The 24,109-nt window shown below is 34.3% G+C and overlaps 1 protein-coding gene across 1 annotated transcript; it reads left to right on the top strand.

The window, feature by feature from the left end:
• Positions 1 to 219: 219 nt before the first annotated feature.
• On the top strand, positions 220 to 22,893 carry LOC119260305 (transmembrane protease serine 11D-like; the record flags this gene model as incomplete). Its single annotated transcript, XM_037529291.1, has 8 exons — positions 220 to 346; positions 2,160 to 2,278; positions 5,924 to 5,991; positions 12,089 to 12,246; positions 17,089 to 17,266; positions 18,779 to 19,038; positions 20,802 to 20,944; positions 22,732 to 22,893. Coding segments are annotated over 8 exons (1,215 nt in total), but the record flags the coding sequence as incomplete, so codon positions are not given.
• Positions 22,894 to 24,109: the final 1,216 nt, after the last annotated feature.

The following is a 24,109-nucleotide window of genomic DNA, read 5'->3' as shown; positions in this document are numbered from 1 at the left end:
ACCTAAATGTCAGTGTTTGTGTGCTGAAAAAAAAATCTGAAGGAAATCCACTATGGAGAATGTTGATTAGCTGTGATTCACTTCAAATCTATATTGTCAAGAAAAAACCCTATAAAGAGTCATGTCCAAGCTAAGAGAGTTAGGAAAGCAGATGATAACAAGCACTGAGATGATGCCTTATTTTAGTGAAATGAGTGACCTTTGTTCTTTCCTCTTGTTCTAAGGCCAGCCCGGGTGCCCTCGACCTCAAGATTCCTGAATCCATATTTAGTGTGTTTCATTGTTGTTGCTGTGGTGGTGGTCCTGGCAGTGACTGTGGCTCTGCTTATCTACTTTTTAGCTTTTGGTGAGTGCCCCGAAATTAGCAGTACCACCTTTTAGACTAAAAGTTTGACACTCGTTTACTTCCACTTTCATTTCTTAATATAACATGATTTCATAACTTACTTATATTTCCTTAAATATATACCTATGTTTTCCCTCAACTAGTATTTTTACATTTCAGTTTTGATGCTTTTAAGTATATTAATCAGTATTGGCCAGACAAAAACTATTCTAGTCAAAAAAAATTCTTGATACTGTCTCATGCTAGAATTTGCCCATTTTGTTTTTTTATTAATAACGATTTTCTTCTTGAAAATAATCTGATAAAACTGCAAATAAGAAATATTCCAAAGATCCTTAAGTTTCAACACCAAAGAGTTTGAACGTACTTATATTTTTAATTCATGATCTGTCCCGTGAAAAGTCTTGTGAAAACCATTATGAAATAGATGAATTTACAATTAGAAAGGTTAAAAGCTAACACTAAATAGGACTTTATTATTTTATTTTTTATCTTACTTGCTTTAACTTTTTGCTATATCACACAAAAGTAGGAAACAAACAAGAATCAAGAAATATTAAGGATACATATACCTTGAACATTCATAAACAACTTTCCTTAATATCTCAGTGAATATTCTTTCAGATGCTTCAATGTAAAAAAAAAAAGTCAAATTTCAGTAGATAATGTGTTATGATCTGCCTTCACTTAAACTATCAGGTTATTTTTCTCTCAACTATAATTCTTTTAAACTGTGTGTGTGGAAAGAGAATAAGAATTTATTGTATGTAAAAGGGAAAAAACACAACTATACAAAGATTGAATAACTCCCTATGATGCAATAAAATACCAAAATTAGAAAATCTAGTTACTAGGAATAATTTTTCAATCAAATTATAAAACTGGGGCTAAATTTTCTTTTTGACTACATTTGGCTATCAAATCACCTAGAACCAACTATGTCTAAAGATGTATTACAGAGAGGAAAAAGAAACATCAAGGTTCAGAGTATTGAATTTTCACTCTTAATGACACTATTGTCACACTTAAACACAAAGGGAGGGGCCTAAGTAATTCTTCCTCAAACTGTATCCCACCATCCTGTGACTCGAGGAAGACTTGTACTCCACTACACAAGCTACATAACCCTCACCCTGACATGGAACTTCTGCCCTGGTTGAGGTATTTTTCCTGCAGTAGTTATGGGAGCAGGGATTTTCCCTGAGACAGATTCTATCAGGGTATGTTCATGCTCATAACACTTCTAAATATATACAGATGTGTTTTAGAGATTTTTTTTTCCCTTTACATAGCTGAATATGTCCTCTGGAACACCCTTTCTGATGGAAATAATTCAAATTAGCTATTTTGTCAGAAGACTTGTTTTATAACTTAGATCAGAAAGACTAATGACAAATTATTACTTTCTTTATAAAGAATACTATTTTAAATAACTTTTAAAGTATTCAGAAAGATAAAATTTTCCAATTTGTTGTTATAAATTGGAGCAAAAGGGTATTACACTAAATGAAATTAGTCAGATGGAAAAAGACAAATACCATATAATTTCACTTTTTGTGGAATATAAAGTAAATGAATAGCAAAAACCCTTAAATGCAGAGAGTAGATTTTCATACATCTTTAACAGTACCAGCTCTCCAGTCTTTTTAAAAACTGAAAGGATAAGATAATTACATTTATATTAACATTGGTGTTTTATTTCCTTTAAGGGAAGGTATTTAAATTATGTACTATAGTTCCATAATCCTGAGTAAACTAAAGTTGTTTAGTCTTAGTAATGTGAGGCTGATTCTGCCTTTTCTTTGTTTTATAGATCAAAAATCTTACTTTTACCATGGCAGTGTTCAAATCCTAAATGTCAAATACAGTGATCAGTTAAATTCACCAGCTACACAGGAATACAAGGCTTTGAGTGGGAGAATTGAATCTATGGTGAGTTAATAATTTTTTCCTCTTTATTTCATCATAAAATGAATATAATAAACCTAGCATTTTGTTATATTTTTTTAATTGCTAGGTTATCTGCATATTCTCCTCCCTTTAATAGTAAAAATGTGTTTCTTTTGCTTTTTTCCCAGTTAATTTGCTAGTATACTTGTTCTAATTCACATTTACTTAAGTCATGAGGGAAAAGTGTTAGAAGGGTTGAGTAAACACTATTTTACATTACTACTTCTAAAACTGGAATTCTACTGTTCCTACAAGTTGAACTTTTACTACTACTACAACTACTACTACCGTTGTCTTTTTAAATCATTTTCATTTTGCCTCCTTTTCTTTATCCAACCAACACATAGGACACTGGTGTTGAAGATGTGCATGTCAATAATAGAACAGTTTGAGAAACACCACACTGAGGTTCAATGACAGAGAGAAAATAAGTAAAGCAAGTTTAGACTTTCACTTGAAGATCCACAACCTGCCTGTCAGGAAACCTCATAGGTTGCCTTATGTGTGGAACTGACAACTTAGTGTCATAATATATGAAGTTTTTCCAATGAAACACTTTATGCATTTGGACCATAAAATTGTGTGGGAAATTTCTGACCACATAAAAGGTATTTAGTAAAAAAGGTATTTAAATTTAAACTCATAACTTGGAGTCATTTTATCAAAAAGTTTTTCAAAACATGAATTCTAGCTAGTCATATTGTTAAAATGAAAATATTATTAAAATAGAATATCTTAATTTTGTTCAGTAACAACATTTTTAATTTCTCATTTTGTGACTTTTTATAATGTACATTGTTGGTATTACAGTTTTACTGTAAGTATATAACTTACAAACCTACATGTTTTAAGTACTGATAAGCAAAATGCAATTACCCATCAAATACATAGGCAAAATATTTGATGATCATATTAATAGATCATATTGCCACATATTTTATCCTTTCCTTGAAAAGTGAACTTTCCAGGTTTTTTATTGTATTATTTTTATTGAGACAACATTATTTTACACCGTATATGATTTAGGAGTATAGGTTCACACTTTCAGATGTATGTTACCACACCATGCATACCACCAAAGCATCTACAATCTGCCACCAGTCTATTGAGCAGATAAGAAAGTTGTAATTGAGGGTGACAGAAATCACAAAACAACATTACTCCTACCTTTCAACTGATGAATAATATGAACAAAACTATACTTATTAAGAAGGTACTAAAACTAAGAATGTAATTTATCTGACACATTCACCAGCAATAAGATCTTTTCCCTCTAGAAATTAAAAATATGTGACGATTCTAGACACCCTATATGTAATGCTTTACCCTGTATATGACTTGTTCTACTAACAGATTTAATGTTCATTTTATTACACTTTATCTAAATAAACAACTTCATTTCTCACTTTAATTCTTATCAATTATGAGTATTACTGAAATATGAGGACTCTAGAATACAAAGATATTATTGTCATCCTCAATCAGGAGAAAAAAATATAAAATAATTATCTTTTATCATTGTTTATGTTCATTTGATGTATGTCATATATTAAGAGAATCAGTATTACAAGTTATAAAATCAAAAGAGTAAACTCATTCAACCTTTGAATACAGTTATAATTTCTCCAATTAACCCTCTTTAGTTTTGTTGAGTGGTTTAGAACACTATATAAGGTCCAGATCTACAGCTTCATACCTCTTCAAATGCATATGCGACACCACACACCACCAAAGGTCTAGTTACCATCCACCACCACATTTATGACTGTTTTTTCCTTTTATGATGGAGAAACTGAGAAGAAAGTTTACAAGGTTAGCTTCTCCCAACAAATTAACTTATCTGTATTCTCCACCTGGTCCTCTCTCCACTATCCCATTGGTATCTTTAAGCATCTGCTCATTGATTCTTCCACCTTGCATTTAATAAATTCTAATGAAGGAGTAAAGAACAAATTCACTACCTGTAACATTGAATTTTATCCATACAGTTCTTCTTTTGTACTTACATGTAGATGTCAACCACTTAGTGAAATTACTTTCTATATGTTGTATATTATCCTAATCCTCACTAAACTGACCCAATGTTTTCCATATAAATGGAAATAATGTAATAATTACTGTGGATCTTTTAAAAATTAAGTAAGTAGATCTTTAACACTTTGGTTTTCTATCCTATGCCAATATAATGCCAAATCACAAATTAAAATACAATTATAAAGAACATTATCCAAGGGCTCCCCTGGTGGTGCAGTGGTTGAACACTGGGCTGCAAGGCTGCCCGCAGCCTCTGCAGCGCCGGTTCGTTCCCAGGCAGCTGGTGAGGGTCCCACAAAAAAAAAAAAAAAAAAAAAAACATTATCCAAATTTCAGGAAATCCTGAAACTTTAAAACTTTAGATCAATTTCTTTTACTTTCATAAGAGTGAAATAAAATTAAAGTGCTTTACTAAAACTCCTCCTATACCATACTATATTATACCCATTCATCTACGTAGTTAACTGGAGTACAATTCACCAAATGACAATGAAATGTAATTCTAGATCACATAATTTTGGCTATTTGCTTTCCTCTAAATGCTTACTAGTATTACTTGATTTTTTTTAAAAAAGGAATATGAATTATTTTGATGAAACCAATCATTTCATTAGGCTTGAAAATGTTCAAGTCTTCTCTAGAAAGAAAGAAAATCACTTTGTCAAACAATCTTTTTAAATATTTATTTTCAGTCATTAGGATACTTATATTTTAATATTTTTTAAATTAGTCAAACAATAATTTAATATGATATCAGCTACAAGAAAAGCATATTGAGGTATAATTGTATAAACTTTAAGTCTCAAGGAGAATCAGTTTCAAATTCTGACTTTCTTTAATAATCAACATGTTACTTAATTTTCATTATCACCATTCCAAGTCTACTGCCATCTTGTTGTAACCCCACAGTACAAGTAAATAAAATCCACTCTCCTTTCTGAGACCTCACTACATCTGACCCTGCATCTTGGTATAATTGTTCTTTCCACAGAACCACTCCTAGTACTTCACTGTGAATGACCTTTGCACTTCAAGAGGATCATTGTTCTTGGACTGAGCTATGATTTTGGGAGATAGCTAAGGTTAGGTCAGGTAATTACCAACTGGTGCTAAAAATTACCTCTGACACTTAAGCAGTCATCAAAAATAAGGAAGTGACTGCCTATGGCTTCTTTCCTCTTTTAACCATTTAAATATGTTTTTTTACCCATTGAAAAGTTGTTGAGGGATCACACAATGAGGCTGTATTGGTGACTCCCCTAGTGTTGACTGGGGAGTATAGTTCACCAAATGAACTTGCCCCCATATTGCCCCCATCTCCTTAGGAATAGTCACAAAATCATATAACATAAACTCTAATTGAGTAAAACATCAGATGTGTTTAGAATGACTAGTGAAGACATATCCTATCCATTACTGTCTTTGTGAAGGTTGCGTAACTTGCCTAATTTGATCCCATGTATTGAGATGGAACTGAATTAACTAACAACTCATCTCTTTTCCTCATAACATAAGAGTTGTGTTGCAAGGTTGGGAGGAAGGAGGAAGAGTAGGAAGAACTATAATTACAGAGAGTTGTTTTTCTTTTTACAGCTTAGTAAAACATTCAAAGAATCAAATTTAAGCAATCAGTTCATCAGAGCTCATGTGGTCAAATTCAGGTGAGTAGAACTATACCAAAAAGAATCTATATATAAGAATAGATTCACTTTGACCCATTTGACTTGTGTTCACAGAATGGATAATGAATGAGAAGTTTACCCAGGTTGTGGCAATATTATGAAAATAGTATCATGGCTAGCTTACAAAAACAATGCCAAAAAGAACCAAAACTAAGACAAACCATATGTCATATCTATTTACCTACTGCTGTAAATAACCATATTACTTCCATTATGATGGAAGGAGAAAGAAAGGATACAGAGAGTTGGGTTGAAGGTACAATAACAAGGCTATCCTATTGCACAAATTGGGTGGATATCATTCACAATGAAGGCTATGTAAACAGGGGTCCTGGAGTTGTTCCATACTATAGTCCTGGGCAGTATTCTTCCAAGATCAGAACTTTCTACCCAACATCAAAAATTACTTTTTGGTTTTTGTCTGCCTGGGATACTACAATGTAAAAAAAAAAAATCTATGATTAAATCCAAATATGTCAGTCATTAATTGAAGGGGTCGTACTGTGTTGCTAGTTGTATTTGACATTCCTGCCTTATAATGAGACACACGATCTCTCCCAATTAAAATAGTCACCCTTCTGATTCTACCACAAATCCTTCAAATGTCCATTGCTCAATGCACCAAATATGCAAAAGTTCATTTGAAAAGAGAAGATTTATACTAATTCTTTCTCAAATTTTAATACCACAAGAAAAATTTTCTTATTCTCGGTATAATCACCTAGTACGTACCAGTTGCATGGCTCTGTGGTCAGATGTGTTTTGTTGAAGAGTTAGAGAAGTAGGAAGAATCCATGGGAAGAATATTTCCCAAAATTTATTTCAGTCAGTTCAAAAGTACATTTGCATTAACACTTTCTTTTGAAAGTGTGCTAGTCACTACCCCGAAAACTTGTAGGACTGATTCAATCTCCTTACTTTTTCTTTTTTGTTCACTTTTCCACTTATTGCTTAATCTACTGCATGGCTTCTAACCCCACCACAAAATGCTAATTGTACTTTGTAACTTCAGCAATGATATCCAAATCACAAACTCCAAACAAATCATATCGGTCTGCCTCTTGGACTTCTCAACAATATTTGGCAATATTAGATTTTCATTCCTCCTTGAAATAGTACCATTCCATGGTTTCTGTTACCCTATACACCCCTGATTTTCCTTGTCACTTACTCAATTTTTCTTTCCTAGCTCTATTCCCTCTCTGTACATTCTTCAAATGTCTTTGAATGTCCGACTATGCTCAGCTCTCATTCTCTCCTTCAGTGGTTGCATTGTCACTATTTGCTGATTATTCCCAAAGTTGTTTCTCTGAGCCAGTCCTTTCATCTCTAGCTATACACAGCCATCTACTTGATATTTAACAGATGGCTATCTTGCAAAGAACTCAACTAGAATACACCCAGACTAGAATATACTTTCCTTCACCAAATGTTACTCTTCTAGAGCTGCGTAACATTGGCATCACCAACCTATTTTCCCAATAAAGAAATAAGACTCTTGAGCCCACACATCTAATCATCTCATCCTCACCACTATATTTCCTAGATCTCTCTCAAATCACTGCTTTCAGCCGTCTCTCCTATATAATAAACAGACCTCCTTGTGAGTCTCCTTTTCTCCATTCTTGTTCCACTCCAGATTCCTTATAGCAGCAAGAAAGATCTTTTTGAAACAAAAATCTAAACATAGTATTCTCTTTTGTCTAAACCCTTCTAATGGCTCTCATCACCCTTATGACATGTCAGTGGCATAAGTATATAGTGTATGTGTATGTATATATATAGAGAGAGAGATAGGTATCAAGGATGTATATATATATATAAATTTTTTTAAAGATTTATTTATTTATTTATGCAATCACCGGGTACAGTCAGAAGCGTGGGAGGGTGAGAGAATTCACCAGAGTCAGAGCAGGGAGCAGAACAGGCAGAAGGACCAAAGTACACTGCTGAGGGGAGCAGCGGGCGGCAGGAGAGGTCTGCGCGCCATGTGGGACCCTCCTCTGGTGGCCGGGGAGCAGCTGGGGATCAAACCAGGGCTGCAGAGGTCGTGGGCAGCTTCACAACCCAGCGCTCAACCGCTGTGCCACCGGGGAGGCCCGGATGCATATATTCTTGATATCTAATATACATTATATATCAAGGAAATTATGTGTTTATATATGTATATTTGTATACATTTATTAAACCTTTATCTTACTCCTATATCCACCACTGTGATTATCTTTTACTACAGTCCACCTTGTTCTTTACTTATCAGTCCCACCAGATATCTTTGATCTTTACTCTCCCTCTGCCTGAAATGCATGCAAACACACCCCTTTTCTGCCTTTCTCTTCTATTTGATAACATAGAAATAGAAAATTTGAGGTACAGTAAGGCCAAGAAATCCAAAGAGGAATACCATTGAAAAGATATGTTCTTTACAAGAGGAGGGGGCATGTTTCTGATAGTGTTATTATGAAGATCAAATAAATCACTAGGAGTAAAACAACAAGTGCTGTCTGAGCACCTGCCCTTGTATGTTCATCATCAAATAAGGATTCCTTTTCCATGAATCACATATTCCTATATTTCCTAATTTTTCTATTGTCCATCTTTTTCAAATTGATTTGCATGAGTTCTGTATTTATAGTAGGTACCAAACACTCTTCACTTTGAGTTGCAAATATAGTCTCCCTGTCTGTAGAATATCTTTACACTTCATTTATGACATCTTTTGCTGTAGAAAATTAGGCACAATACCTCTCAGTTTATAAATTCTTTCTTAGGGAAGATATTTCCCCCATGGCAAAAAAAACTAGAACTTGTTTAACCAGGCAGAAAACATTTCATTTAAAGATAAAGATCATTGCAGAACTCCAGCATTATCAGCAAGGGATTCATGTGAAGAAATACCCCATCTCTGCAGGACCATCTTTTAATCCCTTTTACAAATTAATCTCTAGTAGTTCAACAAATAAAAGGGTCTTGGGAAGTGGGGCTTGTTGACTTGCCTACATCAGTCTCATTGGGAACACTTGTTAAATTTTCAGGTTCTGGATTCTACCCTGACCCCGTGCATCAGATTTGCTGGGGCCTCGGGAATCTGCAAACTCCTGGCTGGTTATAATTCAAAGTTAGGTGTGCTAGGGCATCATAATTCGCAACATTGGGAAGTTGTGAATTCATGATTTAATTTTTTGCTTAAATATTTTTAATGAAAAAAAAAGCAAAATTATTTTAAATCTGAGAAGATTAAGGCCTACAGTCTTATCAGTCCAAACAGAATGTGTTTACATTTTGGCTCATCAGTAACCTGCTTTAATTATCCCTACTGTGGATTTTCTTTTTGAATTAAATTTATATGGTGGGGCATCCCTGGTGGTGCAGGCGGTTGAGCTCAGTGCTGTGAAGCTGTCCACAGCCTCTACAGTGCCAATTCTATCCGGCCTGCTTCCGAGCAGCCCACATGGCAAGCAGACCTCTCCTGTCTCATCAGCTGCTCCCTTCAGCAGTGTATTTCAGTTAGTCTGCCTGTTCTGTTCCCCGCTCTGTCTCTTGTGAATCCTCTCACCCCCAGCACATCTGGCCTATACTCTGGCTCTTGTGCAAGTAAAAAATAAATCTTTAAAAAATAAAAAATAAAAAAAATAAATTTATATGGTGTCTCCAATAAAGGAATTTTATTCACAAAGAACTCTCTTCTCCCCATATGTAAAAAGACATTCTTCCACAAATTTAATTTTTTCTATATATCATTTTCCTTCAGATTTGTGATACCAATTCTGTGACACGCTGCTTACATGTCTTTGAGTCAGTGTATAAATAATCATTCTGTTTCTTCCTATTAAGCTTAGTCATTCAAGATCTGTTCTTATGGATTTGCTTCTCCTTGTTCAATATATCTTGAGAACAAATTATCAAATGCCTGTGTGTTTAGAATTGTTATTTCTTCCTTATTTTTTATAAAGGCATTAATCCTCTTTATCCCTACTTAATGCTTTTTAATTTAAAGTGTATGTCTATACCAATATGATTATATTGACTTACTTGTAGTTACTACTCTTTAAATTTATCTTTATCTCCCCTTTAACTGTCAACTTTTATATATCTTTACAGGTTAGAAATTTCTCCATAAAATAAAATAGGTAGATTATGGGCCTCCCTGGTGGCGCAGCGGTTGAGCGCTGGGTTGCGAAGCTGCCCGTGGCCTCTGCAGCGCCGGTTCAATCCCCGGCTGCTCCCCGGCCACCAGAGGAGGGTCCCACATGGCGCAGACCTCTCCTGCCGCCCGCTGCTCCCCTCAGCAGTGTACCTCACTTCTGCCTGCTCTGCTCCTCGCTCTGGCTCTGGTGAATTCTCTCACCCTCCCGCGCTTCTGACTGTACCCAGTGCATGTATAAACAAGCAAACAAACAAACAAATAAATAAATAAAACATGCCTCTATAAAAAAAAAAAAAAAAAAAATAAAATAAAATAGGTAGATTATCTTTATGTATTCTGACCATCTTCACCTGTGATTAGCAAATTTAGTCAATTTACACTTATGAAATACCTGCTACATTTAAATTAATTCTTTCCATATTATTTTGTCTCTTTTTCCAGCTCTTTACTATGCTTTTTCCTACTGTCCTGCCTTCTTTTTGTATGATTGAGTTTTCTTAAACTAGTGAAAGAAAACAAATTCAAAAGTTATACCTCCTATTTGTTTTTTTAATGATTTTTCTTACAATTTTAACAGGCATAGTTGGTTTAATCTACTGACCTTCAAATATTACAGAGAACTTGGAACACTTACTAATATTAATGATTTTTGAGTTTGAACTTATTTTTAATGCCCCCAAATTAGTTATTATAATTAGATTGTCATATTTTTTTAGACTGCCAGTTAGTTTTCTTTGTTTCCTATTTCTTTTTGTACCTCACATATTTTCTGGATTCTGTTTCTTTCTTACTGAAGTACTTCCTTTTACTTTTTTATATAAGGTACACAAGTAATTAACTTTTTTTTTGTTTTTGCTTTTATCTGAAAATTGCATTGAGATCTGGAATGGATATTATGGCATAACTGGTAATTGATATTAGAGGAGGCCTAGAGTGATATGAGAACATTAAAATCAAATTTGCCTAATGTATATTTTTATGGCAGCCAATGTTAGGTGGAGGGTGTGATTTACATGGAAGGAAATGGAAAATATCTAGATTTTAGATAATTATAGCCTTTAGTCAAATTATCTAGGGTCATTATAAATAATATCTCTGGTTAATTGCATAGGAGATAAAATCTTACAACAATAAAAGTTAAAATTTACCTTTAGGGCAAGATAAATGGGCATAAGTGCCAGAAAATTAACTTGAACCTCTCACTCATTTAATTTTGGAACACCATCTACAAGTTTATTTATTTAATGAGATGAAAATTTTAAAAAATGTGCAGTTTATAAGGGTCAAATAAACACAGGCTTAAAAATTAACCCTTGAAAATTGACTATAGAACTGAAGCATCCAGAGGGGTAAAGGGATAAGAGGTAAGAACAACGAGGCAAGGAAGAACAATGAGTGTGGTAGTGAGTATGGGTGAATTGGTAGTAGGTATGCTACAGTGACAATACCTAATGGGGAGATCCTAATCTTACTCAATTTAAAAAAAATTTTAACTATAAAGTTGAATATAACCAATACTTACAGTGTATTTACTATATGCTATGTATTTTTCCCCAAAATTTTTGAATAGATTAATTCATATAATCTTCATAATATCCCATTATGCTTGTGAAGATATTTAGATACATAACGATTTTAAATTTTTTTAGATACAGAGATTTTAAGAAACTTAAGTATCTTACCCAAAGTCAGAAAGTTCATTAACTGATATTCAAACTGGTATTCTGACCCCAAAGCCAGCTGTATTCACTCTAAGTACAATGAATTCAAATTTGAGGGATGGTATTGTGATATCATTACTTATGCAAACTTAGCAATCTTTATAAAGTTAAATTCCTCAAGTAATTTTTTAGAATATTTAATCAAGAATTGGAACAGCAAAAAATTCTCTTAATTATAAATACCTTAAAATATCTTTATGCTTTTCAGGCAAGGTGATAATGGTGTGATAGCAGATATTGTCATGAAATTTAAATTCAGTAGAAATAACAATGGTGCATCAATGAAAAGCAGAATTGAATCTGTTTTACACCAATTACTGAGTAACTCTGGAAACTTGGAAATAGATCCTTCAACTGAGTTAAAACGCAAGTACCATTTTTTATATCATTTTATTTCAATATAGCCTGTCAACCAGTTCTAACTCACATTTTAATTTAATGAGAAAGTAACTTCTTTCTCCTTGGAATTAAACTTTATGAAAAAACTGTTAAAAGCTAGATTTCAAAATAGCCTAATACAAACCAACCTAAAATTTCAAAAATCATTTAGCAACATTCCTTATGAGAGATGTTGTTGTCAGATGTCCAATTTGTTAAGTATGCTATGGGAATGGTTAAGCAGATGTTCAAGATCAGAGAACAATTTAATGATCCACCTCACCCAGAATAGAACCCAGCACATTATTGGAAGGTGTCTGCTAAATATTTGTAGAATATTAGAATGAGATTTAGCAGTATCTTTATCTCTCTTATGACAATCCACTTACACAGCACATGAAATATCCAATCCCCATGAAACTTTTGTAGGAAAATTCACCTAAATTGATTATAGAGAGCATGAAAATCTGTCTAAGAAGTTTGGATTTATCTTTTAGGAAATAGGAAGCATATTTCTCATTAAAAGATTTCAAGCAGGGAAGTATATGATCTGACATACATTTTTAGAAAAATCATTCTGATAGAGATGAATGAGAAGTACAAAAATGGAGGCAGGTAACAGAGTCGGATATTTAATAGCATAGGTGTCAAATAATGAAAGCCTAATCTAAAGTAGTAGCCAAAAGGATGGGGTGGATAGGGTTAATGCAAATGAAAGAGACTAAAATTTACAAAAATTGGTAAGCCGATAAGGTACTGAAATGACAATAAAAGACAAGCTAGAGACCACTTAGGGGTTTTAGTTACTGGTAGAAGTAGTGTCATTAGGGAGTAAAAATATGTAGCAAATTTTGGATAAAATATGGTCATAATGAGTTTGAGACAGCTGTAGGACATGCAGATAAAACTATCCTGTAATCAGACTTCAAAATGGAATAGACTATCTGACCCCAACATTTTTCCCTGTCCATGCTCTCCCACTATCTTCCCTCATGCAACTATTGTACTAGCTCTCAGGACACCACAAGCATCTTACACTGCCATGTATCTGTGCCCACTATTCCTTCCACCTTAAATGACTTTTCACCTGTTGTCTGCCTGAAAAATTCCTTTTGGGTCTTCAAAATACAGTTCAAGATACAGTGTTTAATTTTTAACACCAGCAAAAACTGACCAGGATATAAATATTTTCTTTCAAAATACAGTTCAAATGTTAATTCTCACCAAAAATTCTGAGGCTCTTTCAGAATAACTCTCCTCTCCACTCTGCACTTAAATTTATTCAAATGATTCTTTGACTAATTTCTATATGTAAATTATGTGAGGGCAAACTTCCTATATTTGTTCAGTTATATTTACAGCATTAATAACACCGGTAGAGTAATACAAATATACCTACATATACATGTCTGAATAATGAAAAATTAACTTCTCATAGCATTTATCTTATCCACCTCTCAGTGATTAGTTTGTGTGTCTGTTTCCCCAACTAAACAGTATCTTGAGAGCAGGAGTATCTTTTAAGTATATATTAAGAATTTTTTAAGTTGAAGTTCAAATTTTCATGTTTGTAATAAATTGAGGAAAGATTTGTGGAGCTATGACTAAGAGACTCATGGCATTTCTGGGATGGATTCTAGAAATCTATCTTAGCAGCCTTCTAAGTGATTCTGGTTATGTTTGTCTGAATACTACACTTCAAGAAATTAAGGTGAAATAATATACAGTCCTAAAAAAAACCTATACAGTCTTTACTGTATTGAACTTATTTTCACTTTTCTTTTTTTTTTTTTAATACCAGCATTAACTGACCAGGATACAGCAAATATTTTCTCTGAAAGTAAGTTTTCAAATTATATATACATATTGTTTACCAAAATTTAAAGAGTAAATGTTCAAGTTATTTGTGTTCTTTGTCAAGGTGGTGTTTATTAATTTAGTGTCCTTATTCTTGGTTCATTCATATGGATTTTTGAGTTAAGACAATGCTGATCCTATTGACCCATGGAATACTGTTTAGGATTCCCTTTCCTTTTAGAAGGAAGAAGTAGCAGTGGCATTCCATCTACTCTGTATCTATCCAACTGACCTCATGAATTTTTCTTGTAGTTATGGAAAGTTTTTCATGCCCTTTTTCTGTGGTGGCATTTCTATACACTTTCAAATATATGAGTTCACATCATTCTTATAGGTTCTCAAAGCCATTTTTTTATTTATGTTAAGCATAAGGTACAGTAAAAAATTATAAAAGTCTTGTGGTTTTAGGTCTACAACCTAAAGTAAGAGTCACTATTTTCCAATGTTATTCTACACGCTCTCAGACTGAGGCAGCAGAAATAAAGACCAAAGTTTACTTTGACTAATAGATAGCAAACAGAAATTAGTTCAGTGTACCTGAATAATTGGCCTGTCTCAGATACTTAAAGTCCTATCTTACAAGGTGATGCTTAATTTGAATATTTTTTAACTTCATTATATATTTAATTCATGCTTCTTTTTAATGAAAATATGCTTTAGTAATTTATTAGAGAATTTGTTTGGAGAATGCAGCAAAGGAACCCGTATGTTCCATTTGTGTTTTTAATGGAAGTCTGGTCCTCTATCTGGAATACATGTTTGAAAAATGCTTCTGTATGGTTGTTCTATTGAAGAAGTCAGGGTCACTAGTATAATGGAGTCAGTCCAACAGCAGAATTTGGTGATTTGCCTCCAATTTCTTAATTATAGACTAAATAAGGAGAACTAAATCATGGGAAAGTGGGTTGAGGACCCCGTCTCAGTGAATTTCAGTTTAAATACTTAAAATACTCCTGAGCTCAAGACATTTAAACAAATCTCATCTAGATAATTAGAAACCTCTCAGGCATCCTCAAGAATATTTTTGTGGACCTAAATTAACTCCTTTGCAAGGGCCCACATGGCAATAGTCATTTATGGAGGTGGACTTGAACCATGATGAACTGTAGTACCATTAAAGAGTCTTCTCTCTTTTTTTTTTTTTAAAGATTGATTTATTTATGCATACAAGAGCTAGGGTACAGGCCAGAGATGAGGGGGGTGAGAGGATTCACCAGAAACAGAGTGGGGAACAGAACAGGCAGACTGACCGAAGCACACTGCTGAGGGGAGCAGTGGGCGAGACAGGAGAGGTCTTCGATGCTATGTGGGTTTCTCCCTGGCAGGCCAGGGATTGAACTCGTGCTGCAGAGGCTGTGGATTGCTTCATAGTGCAGTACTTAACCCCTTGTGCCACCAGGAGTTCTTGATGACAGCAATTTCCTCTAACTTCAGTGTGCACATGAATCACTCATTAAAGTGCAGCTTCTATTAAGTGAGGATCTAGGGCCCATAAGGTGACACTACTTGATAATTTGTATACTTGAAGGTTGCTGAGAGCAGACCTTCAACATTCTTATGACATATACACACACAGAGTTAAAACTATGTAAGGCGATGGATATTTTTAATTACCCTGATCTCAGTAACCATTTCACAATGTATATGTATCAAATTACCTCATCATATACTTATAATATGTACAATTTTATTTGTTTTGCCTCAGTAAAACCGGGGCTAAAATGCAGCTTCTGGTTCATTATCTGGTATAGACTTAAGAGTATTTTTTTTTCAGTTTTACTAAAGTATAATTGGCAAATAAAATTGTAAGATTTTTAAAATGTACAATGTCACAGTATGTTATATGTGTATATTGTGAAAAAATTCCTGTCGAATTAATTAGCACATCTATCACCTCACCTAATAACCCCCCAACTCTTTTTTTTTGAGAGAACATTTAAGTTCTACTCTCCTAGCAAATACCAGTTTGTGATAACAACACAGTGTTATCAATCATAGTCACCATGCATTACATTAGATCCTAAGATCTTATTCATTGTATAGCTGAAAGTTTTTGCCACAAGCACTTTCAACACTATTTGTCTGTTGACTTTTTCTTTTACATTTCATTTATAAATAATGCATGCACATGCAGTGTTGGTTTTGTTGTTGTTGTTGTTTTTGGTCTGGCTCATTTTACCTAACACAGTACCTTCTATGTTCATTCATGTTGTTGCAAATGGCAAGATTTGCTTTTTATAAGAATGAATATATATGTACTTTTTTCTTGAGCCATTCATCCACTGATGGACACTTAGGTTGTTTCCAGGGTAAAAATATGTCAAATAAGTTCCCAGGTGATGCCTATATTGTAATTCCACAGGTAAGTTATAAAGATAGACATTTCCCAGTGAACCTGTGTCCTGAGCTGGTACATCCAACACTAATGTATCATAATCCCCACTCTTAAGGAATTCCAGAGAACTTTCAAATTGCTCTAGGGGCCTCCCCTGGTGGCGCAGGCGGTTGAGTGCAGCACTGTGAAGCTGTCCACAGCCTCTGCAGGGCCCGTTCGATCCCGGCTGGCTGGGGAGGGTCCCACATGGTGCAGCAGACCTCTCCTGTCTCGCCCGTGGCTCCCCCCAGCAGTGTATTTCATCAGTCTCCCTGTTCTGTTCCCTGCTGTGTCTCTGGTGAATCCTCTCACCCTCCTGAGCATCTGGCCTGTACCCCGGTTCTTGTATAAATAAATAAATAAATAAATCTTAAAAAAATTACTCTAGAATTTGAAGCAGACTTGCCAACTAAGTTCAGAAATGTCTGCAAAGTGTAGTCAGTAGGCAACCGTAGTCACATACGTACTCTAAAAATGTAACATATTGATCATTATTTTGAATAGACTAGCATGTCCTGGAGGAGAATACATACAAGACATAAATGACAAATGTAAATGAATCATCATCTTTCCATCAAGTAATCCCCTCTTTTCATTAGCATGTGGGGCACGTTCGGACCTAATAACATTGTCTGAGGAGAGAATCATAGGAGGCACAAAGGCTGAGGAAGGAGACTGGCCCTGGCAAGTCAGTCTACACCTGAGAAATACTCACCATTGTGGAGGCACCCTGATCAGTCACACGTGGATCCTGACAGCAGCTCACTGCTTTAGAAGGTGAGGTCACAGCTTATTTACCTATCTGGGGATAACCAAGAAAGACATATACACAAGGATTCCATTCATGCTACCAAGGCTGAACATGACTGAGTTGAGTCAGAAATAATACAATGCAAAAAAAGTCTTTCTTCCTACGAGAGCAAAAATATGTTTTCTCATTCAACTTGCTTATGTACTCCTATTTTCTGGCTCAGATAATAATATATTATAGTAAAGAACAAAGATTTATATGTCAGTGTTTAATTTAAATGCTGGTCATGAAAGCTTAGGATAAATACTGAATCTCAATAAGTGTAACTTTTTTCAATTAGGGACTTTGTTATTTATGCCTTAATGTTACTGACAGGATTAAATACACCAATGTAAACATGTGTTAAATGCTAAGATGAATTGTGAGAGATTTCCATTGTATTATGCCACCCTGCAGATACACATGCACGAAATAATAATTATAATGTATAGCATAAATAAAATGAATTTAAATAACATATCCAAAATTTTTCACTCATATGCCTAAAACTTATTGCTAACAGCGATAAACGGTCAGAAGAGGATATAATGATTGAACTTACCTACTGGTATTTAAAAAAAAAAAGGTCCTACTATTCATAGTAGGACTTTAGCCTTCCATGTGACTACAACCTGCTAGGTTCAGACCCATCTTTTCAATGGTGCATCCTTGACCACTAAAGTTGTTGGGGAAAGTCCAAAATTTAACTCAGAAAAGTGATGATTATCTGAACACATATGTGTCTGGTCATATCTTCTCAAACTCTTTCAATAGCCACATCAAAAAGCTGTTCTCTACCAAATACCCAAAGAAGCACTCCAGTCAAATCAATCACTCTTGTTTCTCAAAGCACAAACCTTGAACTCCAGGTGGACAAGATGAAGAGCACTTGCCCAATCTACTTCTCCCTGAGATGTTAAAATCCCTCCAACTTTCCATTTCTTCCTACGAAAATTCTGTAAAATCTTCAGTTTCTAAAAATCCCTTTACAGATTTCAGAATACTAACTGATAATACATATCAGTTACAAACTGAAGAGGGAATGAAGTTTAACAAGACTAGTGCATAATTTCCAAACAAAAATGTCAGGAAAACCCAATTCTGAAATTTTTTATGATATTTTATAGCTCAATATTTTTTATACAGTGAATAAATTTGAAACTTATTCTGAAATACAGACCCAGATTAATTAAATTTCTTATTTAGACTGACATTTATTGGGATGGGTGGTTAATACAAGAAACAAGATATAATTCACAAAAATATTAATCTCCTTTGCCTCCTAAAAGGCCAAAGAACCCAAATGACAGTAACTGATATTAATCATCCTAGAAATACAAATACCTGGTCTTAGCAGGCACTTAATATAGTAAAGAGATGGTTGATCAAATAATTTCTAGATGGTGAAGGGGAATGGCAAACACAAAATCTAAATATTTGAAATACAAATTCCCTATTCAAGTATCATTGTGGTTGTTTTTTTTTTTTTTTTTTTTTAGCATCTCTGATCCTCGTCAATGGACAGTCATCTTTGGAATTTCCACAACATTTCCTAAACAGAGAATGAAAGTAAAGACTATTATAGTTCATAATAATTATAAATCTGCAACTCATGAAAATGATATTGCAGCTGTGCAACTTGAGAGAAGTGTCACCTTCACCAAAAATATCCATACGGTGTGTCTCCCAATGGCTACCCAGAATATTATACCTGGTTCTACTGCTTATGTAACAGGATGGGGATCTAAAAAATATAGTGGTGAGTATCTCAGAAAAAAAAGACAAAAGTACTTGTGATTATATAATTATTTAAATTAGAAAATACCTGAAGAGCAGGTTTATGGATGGAACCATCCTATATTCTGTTCAGTCTAAGCTCTTATTGCTGAGTTCCCTCAACAAAGCAAGATAATGTTCATAGAAACTATGGGGAATTTGCAAATGCCATAATAAGGAAATACAAAAGAAAGCAATGACACATGAATTCTTCAATAAGTAGGATTCAATAGGACTCAAATGACTCCCTTATAAAAAATATTCTTTAAAAAATAATTGAAATATGTATTCTCTAAGTGCTTTAATACTCTAAGTTAGCAACAACTTTTTAAGGTATTCTGGGATGAAGTAAATTCTGCCTCTAGAGGAAGAAATTCTCTGAATATGTAAGCATTAGCTCACGCTTGTTTTTTGATGAACAAAATGGAAATGAAGGCAATGTGAAAGTGCACATAGGGCCAGTGAAAATTAGAGTATGGTCACGAAGTAGCAGGATAGCACTAACAATTTCCACATAGTGTAGATTGTCTCTTGAGGAGTAATATGAAGGTTTGATTGTCCTAGAAAACATTTCATTCTGTTCTCATGACCCAGAGTAATGTGGTGCAACAGTTAAATTTACGTCAATAAAAAAAACAGTACTATTATAAGGTGACTACAGTATACAATAAATTAGTCCTTTAGTCATAAAAAGACTGATTTCTCTTTTATCACTAAAGTTATTCAACATGTAATTTTCTTTTTTTAATAATAAATTTTATTTTTATATTCCCCTTACAATTGCAACCCCCTTATTTTGACCCCAATCCCTCCCTCCCCTCCCGCCCCCTAACCCCCATAGAGTGTCTCTGGTTCATAGTTTTTGTTGATTTTGATTTTCACTTTCTTATAGTTATTCATTTTCCTGGTCCCTTATTTACGTTTTCTAGATTCCTGCTATGAGTGAGACCATCCAGTATTTTTCTTTATCTTTCTGGCTTATTTCGCTGAGCATGATCCCTTCCAGCACCATCCATGTTGCTGCAAATTGCATGTGTTTATCTTTTTTGAATGCTGAGTACCACTTCCTCTTGATCCAGTCATCTATTTTTGGGCATTTGGGTTGTTTCCAAAGCTTAGCTATTGTAAACAGTGCTGCTATAAACATAGGGGTGCAGGTGCTCTTTGGAATTGATGTTTCTTTGTCCTTTGGGTAAATACCTAGGAGTGGAATTGCTGGATCATATGGAAGCTCTATGTTTAGTAGGTCCAGAAATCTCCCCACAGCTCTCCATAGTGGTTGGACCACTTTGCACTCCCACCAACAATGCAGAAGAGTTCCTTTTTCTCCACACCCTCACCAACATTTGTTGTTAGCTAGTTTTTTTAATTGTGCCATTCTCACTGGAGTAAAATGGTATCTCATCAACATGTAATTTTCAATTGAAAGTCTATAGGTAATTTAAATACTACTCACCAATTTTAAGATAGAGGTTTTTTTGTTTTCTTTAAAGGTCTAAGGGATGTTACAAAGCTGAAGAAGAGGGAAGGGACAGAGAACTGATCTGAATAAGGGGATTATCTGCTATCCTGCTTTACTGTACTGTGGGAATCTTCTGAAAAGAAACTCAAAGTACATCTTCAATAGTTCCATTTGCTGAATAAGAATTAATGTTTGGAGTGCATTTATTCCTTCCCGTATTCACCACAGAGTCATTAATTTATACATCTTGAAGTTCATTTTCTTTCTACTTTTATACTTAACAGGCAGCACAGTTACAGAGCTAGAGCAAGCACAGGTCAACATTATAAGTAATGATGCATGTAATGCACCAACTAGTTACCATGGAGCCATCTTGCCTGGAATGCTTTGTGCTGGAGTACCTGAAGGTGGAGTAGATGCATGCCGGGTAAGTTTAAGACAATGTTATCTTTGTCATCATCCAAATTTACTAGCACTTACTACCATGTGGTATAGTGAAAGACAAAGAGGTGCCATAACTATAACACATAGCTTTGCTACTTTAAAAATTGATGATCTAGATTTTCATATAAAATTCCTTTATGAAGTTGATCGATAATGAAAACAATTTTGACAAGCCAAATTACAGAGCAGTTAGCCATTCAAGCTCAAGAACTAGACAGACTTGGGTTTGAATTTCTTAACATGTTTTATCCATAAAATGGGGAGGTAATCATAGTATCTAAGACAGAAATTTGTGCATAAACTTAGTTACTTGAGTCACAAAAGCTACCTCAATTATACAACACAAATGGGGGTATGAATTTTCAAAAAACTATAACAAAAGTAAACAATAAATGTAAAATTCCTACCCACTCTGACTAAGATATGCAGAGAAATTTCTTATGGGAAAAAATAGCAGCAAAAACATTAAAAAATCTCTAGCATAAAGAGGTAGGTGCATGTTGAAGACCTTAAAGACCACCAAAGAAACGGTCAGAAATAATGAACAAATTCGGTGAAACTGAAGGATATAAAATTCATATAAAAAAATCTTCTGTATCTCTGTACACTAATAACTATGAGAAAAAGAAAGTTAAAAGCAGCTCATTTATAATTGCATCAAAAAGAATACCTAGGAATGAATTTAGCCTGGGAGGTATAAGACCTGTACTGAAAGCAATGAGATATTAATGAAAGAAATTGAAGACATGAATGGAAATTTATTCTATGTTCCTGGACTTAAAAGAGTTAATACTGTTAAAATGTCCATACAACCCAAAGGAATCTGTATATTTAATACAATCTTTAACAAAATTCCAATGGTGTTTAACACAGAAATAGAACAAACAATTCTAAAATGTTTATGGAATCATAAAAGATCCCCATAACAAAAGTAATATAGAGTAAGAACAAAGCTAAATACATCTCATTCCCTGATTTCAAACCATACTATATTAAACAAACAGTACTGTATTGGCATAAAAACAGACACAGCGATCAATGGCACACAACAGAGGGCTTAGAAAAGTACCTATGCTTATATAGTCAATTAATTACAACATAGGAGCCAAGAATATACAATGGATAGGGGCAGTCTCTTTGATAATGTTGTCATGAAAACCATACAGAAACTCACTGATTCAACAAATATTTCACAATACTGCCTTTGGGCTAAAAACATAGACTGCAGAGGAATCTGGAATAGATATTCCCCTTCCCTCATGGACATTACAGTATTAGCCAGAGAAACTGACACTGAACAAGCATCATAAATGCAATGAGTACTTAGGAAAATTGTAGCTGTTTCAACAAGGGGAGCTGCTTAGTGGAAGTTCAAACAGGCACATAAACGTGCTTATATAAAATAATGAAGAAGCTGTGAAAGAGATACACACAAGATGTGAAACACAGGCAGTAAAAACTAACCTAACCAAAAAAATGGAAGGGGCGACAATGGGAGGAAAAGATTAGGTCAGAGAAGACTTGCTGATGAAGGCAAAAACTGGGATGCACAGTAGCTGTCAAGTCTGGGAAATGTGCTCACACCAAAGGAGTGAGATGTGTACTTAGAGGATTTTGGTAATTTTTGCATGACTGGGTATGTATTTCAATAGGAAATGCCAGAATGACTATTTGCCTAGTGGATGTGACATCTGCTGCCATAGAAATAAACTACTTAATTGTTTGGGGTTGTCTTCACACTTAAGTAATCAATCATTCTCTTTCCCTCAGGGTGACTCTGGTGGCCCACTAGTACAAGAAGATTCGCGGCGACTTTGGTTCCTTGTGGGGATAGTAAGCTGGGGGTATCAGTGTGGTCTTCCAGATAATCCAGGAGTATATACTCGAGTGACATCTTACCGAGATTGGATAACCCAACAAACTGGAATCTAGTGCAATAATTACAGATCTGTTGCTAAGTCTGTATGCAAGTGTGCCTTTATAAAATCCCAAAGATTTTTATTCATCCACAAAAGAAACTGAAAGTGTTCCATTTTAAAATCCTGATACATATATATGGTTTCATAAACATATTTAATCTATGTTACTGCAGATGTTATGTTTTCTTAAGAAAACTATATGCATGTTGCATAGTACCATGGAGTGTGTCAGGGGAAACATAGCCAAGTAGTTAGAGATAATTTTACTGTTGTGATAGGTGCTAGTGTAGAGAAAAAAAGCTATCCTGAGATTGGGTACTAGAGGAATCTGGACAGGTCTGCTGGGTCAGATGAGTCTTCTCTCTTGAAATCGGTAAGTGCGAATAGTGTAGAAATTTGCAGAAGTAGTGGATAACATTCAAAACAGAACAGCATGAGGCAAGAAAAATGTCATTTGAAATTTCTGGTTACTCAATATTTTACAGATGGAAGTCTTAAATATATGAAATCATTGTATACTCCTACAGCAATCATTTTTTTATCCTGTAAGAACACGTTCCAATAGGAACTGACAAAGCTGAGACATTTAAGATCAAAGTTAAATTATTCGCCCCTCAAGAAGAACAAATTATAATTTTTATAATGAAGTTCATTAAAAATATCCATCATCCCTGTGAAAGAGAATTTATCTCTTCGATAGATTAGCTGAGAAAATATAAACATATAATATTTTCAGGTAACTTAAAATTACACAATGCTTTCTAACAAGTAAAATCATTTCTAAGAACTAAAGATTACCAGTCACAGTTATTATTGAGAGTTTAATGATCCTCAATAGGTAAATCCAAGCAAAGAGTTAAAGGTCTTTGTAGAAAAAGAATTGGTGCATAAAGAGGAAGATTAGGTTAATTTAAACAAAACTGTCTCAAAGGAACTTTTCTCTCTCCCTTTTTCCTTTCTTATACACATACACACATGCATTCACACACATACACAAAACCAAAGAACATAAATAAAACCCATTAAAAATTAATGGCACACCAATATATAGAGTGTGAATCACATATGTTACTGGCTTTTTATGGGATCCTCACACAGCCAAAGCTTGATTATACGTAACCATCTATGTGTCAGGATTTCTTCATTATAAAAACTAACTCACACCACCTGGTTATCAGAACCACTGCATTGTCCATGCACTAATGAAATCTTTATGTATTTCCTCATGT

Source organism: Talpa occidentalis, unplaced genomic scaffold, assembly GCF_014898055.3.
Source record: "Talpa occidentalis isolate TD23 unplaced genomic scaffold, MPIMG_talOcc4v2.1 talOcc4.6, whole genome shotgun sequence".
NCBI lineage: Eukaryota > Metazoa > Chordata > Mammalia > Eulipotyphla > Talpidae > Talpa > Talpa occidentalis.
Note: the sequence above shows the minus strand (reverse complement) of the source record. Positions and strands in the feature narration are given on the sequence as shown.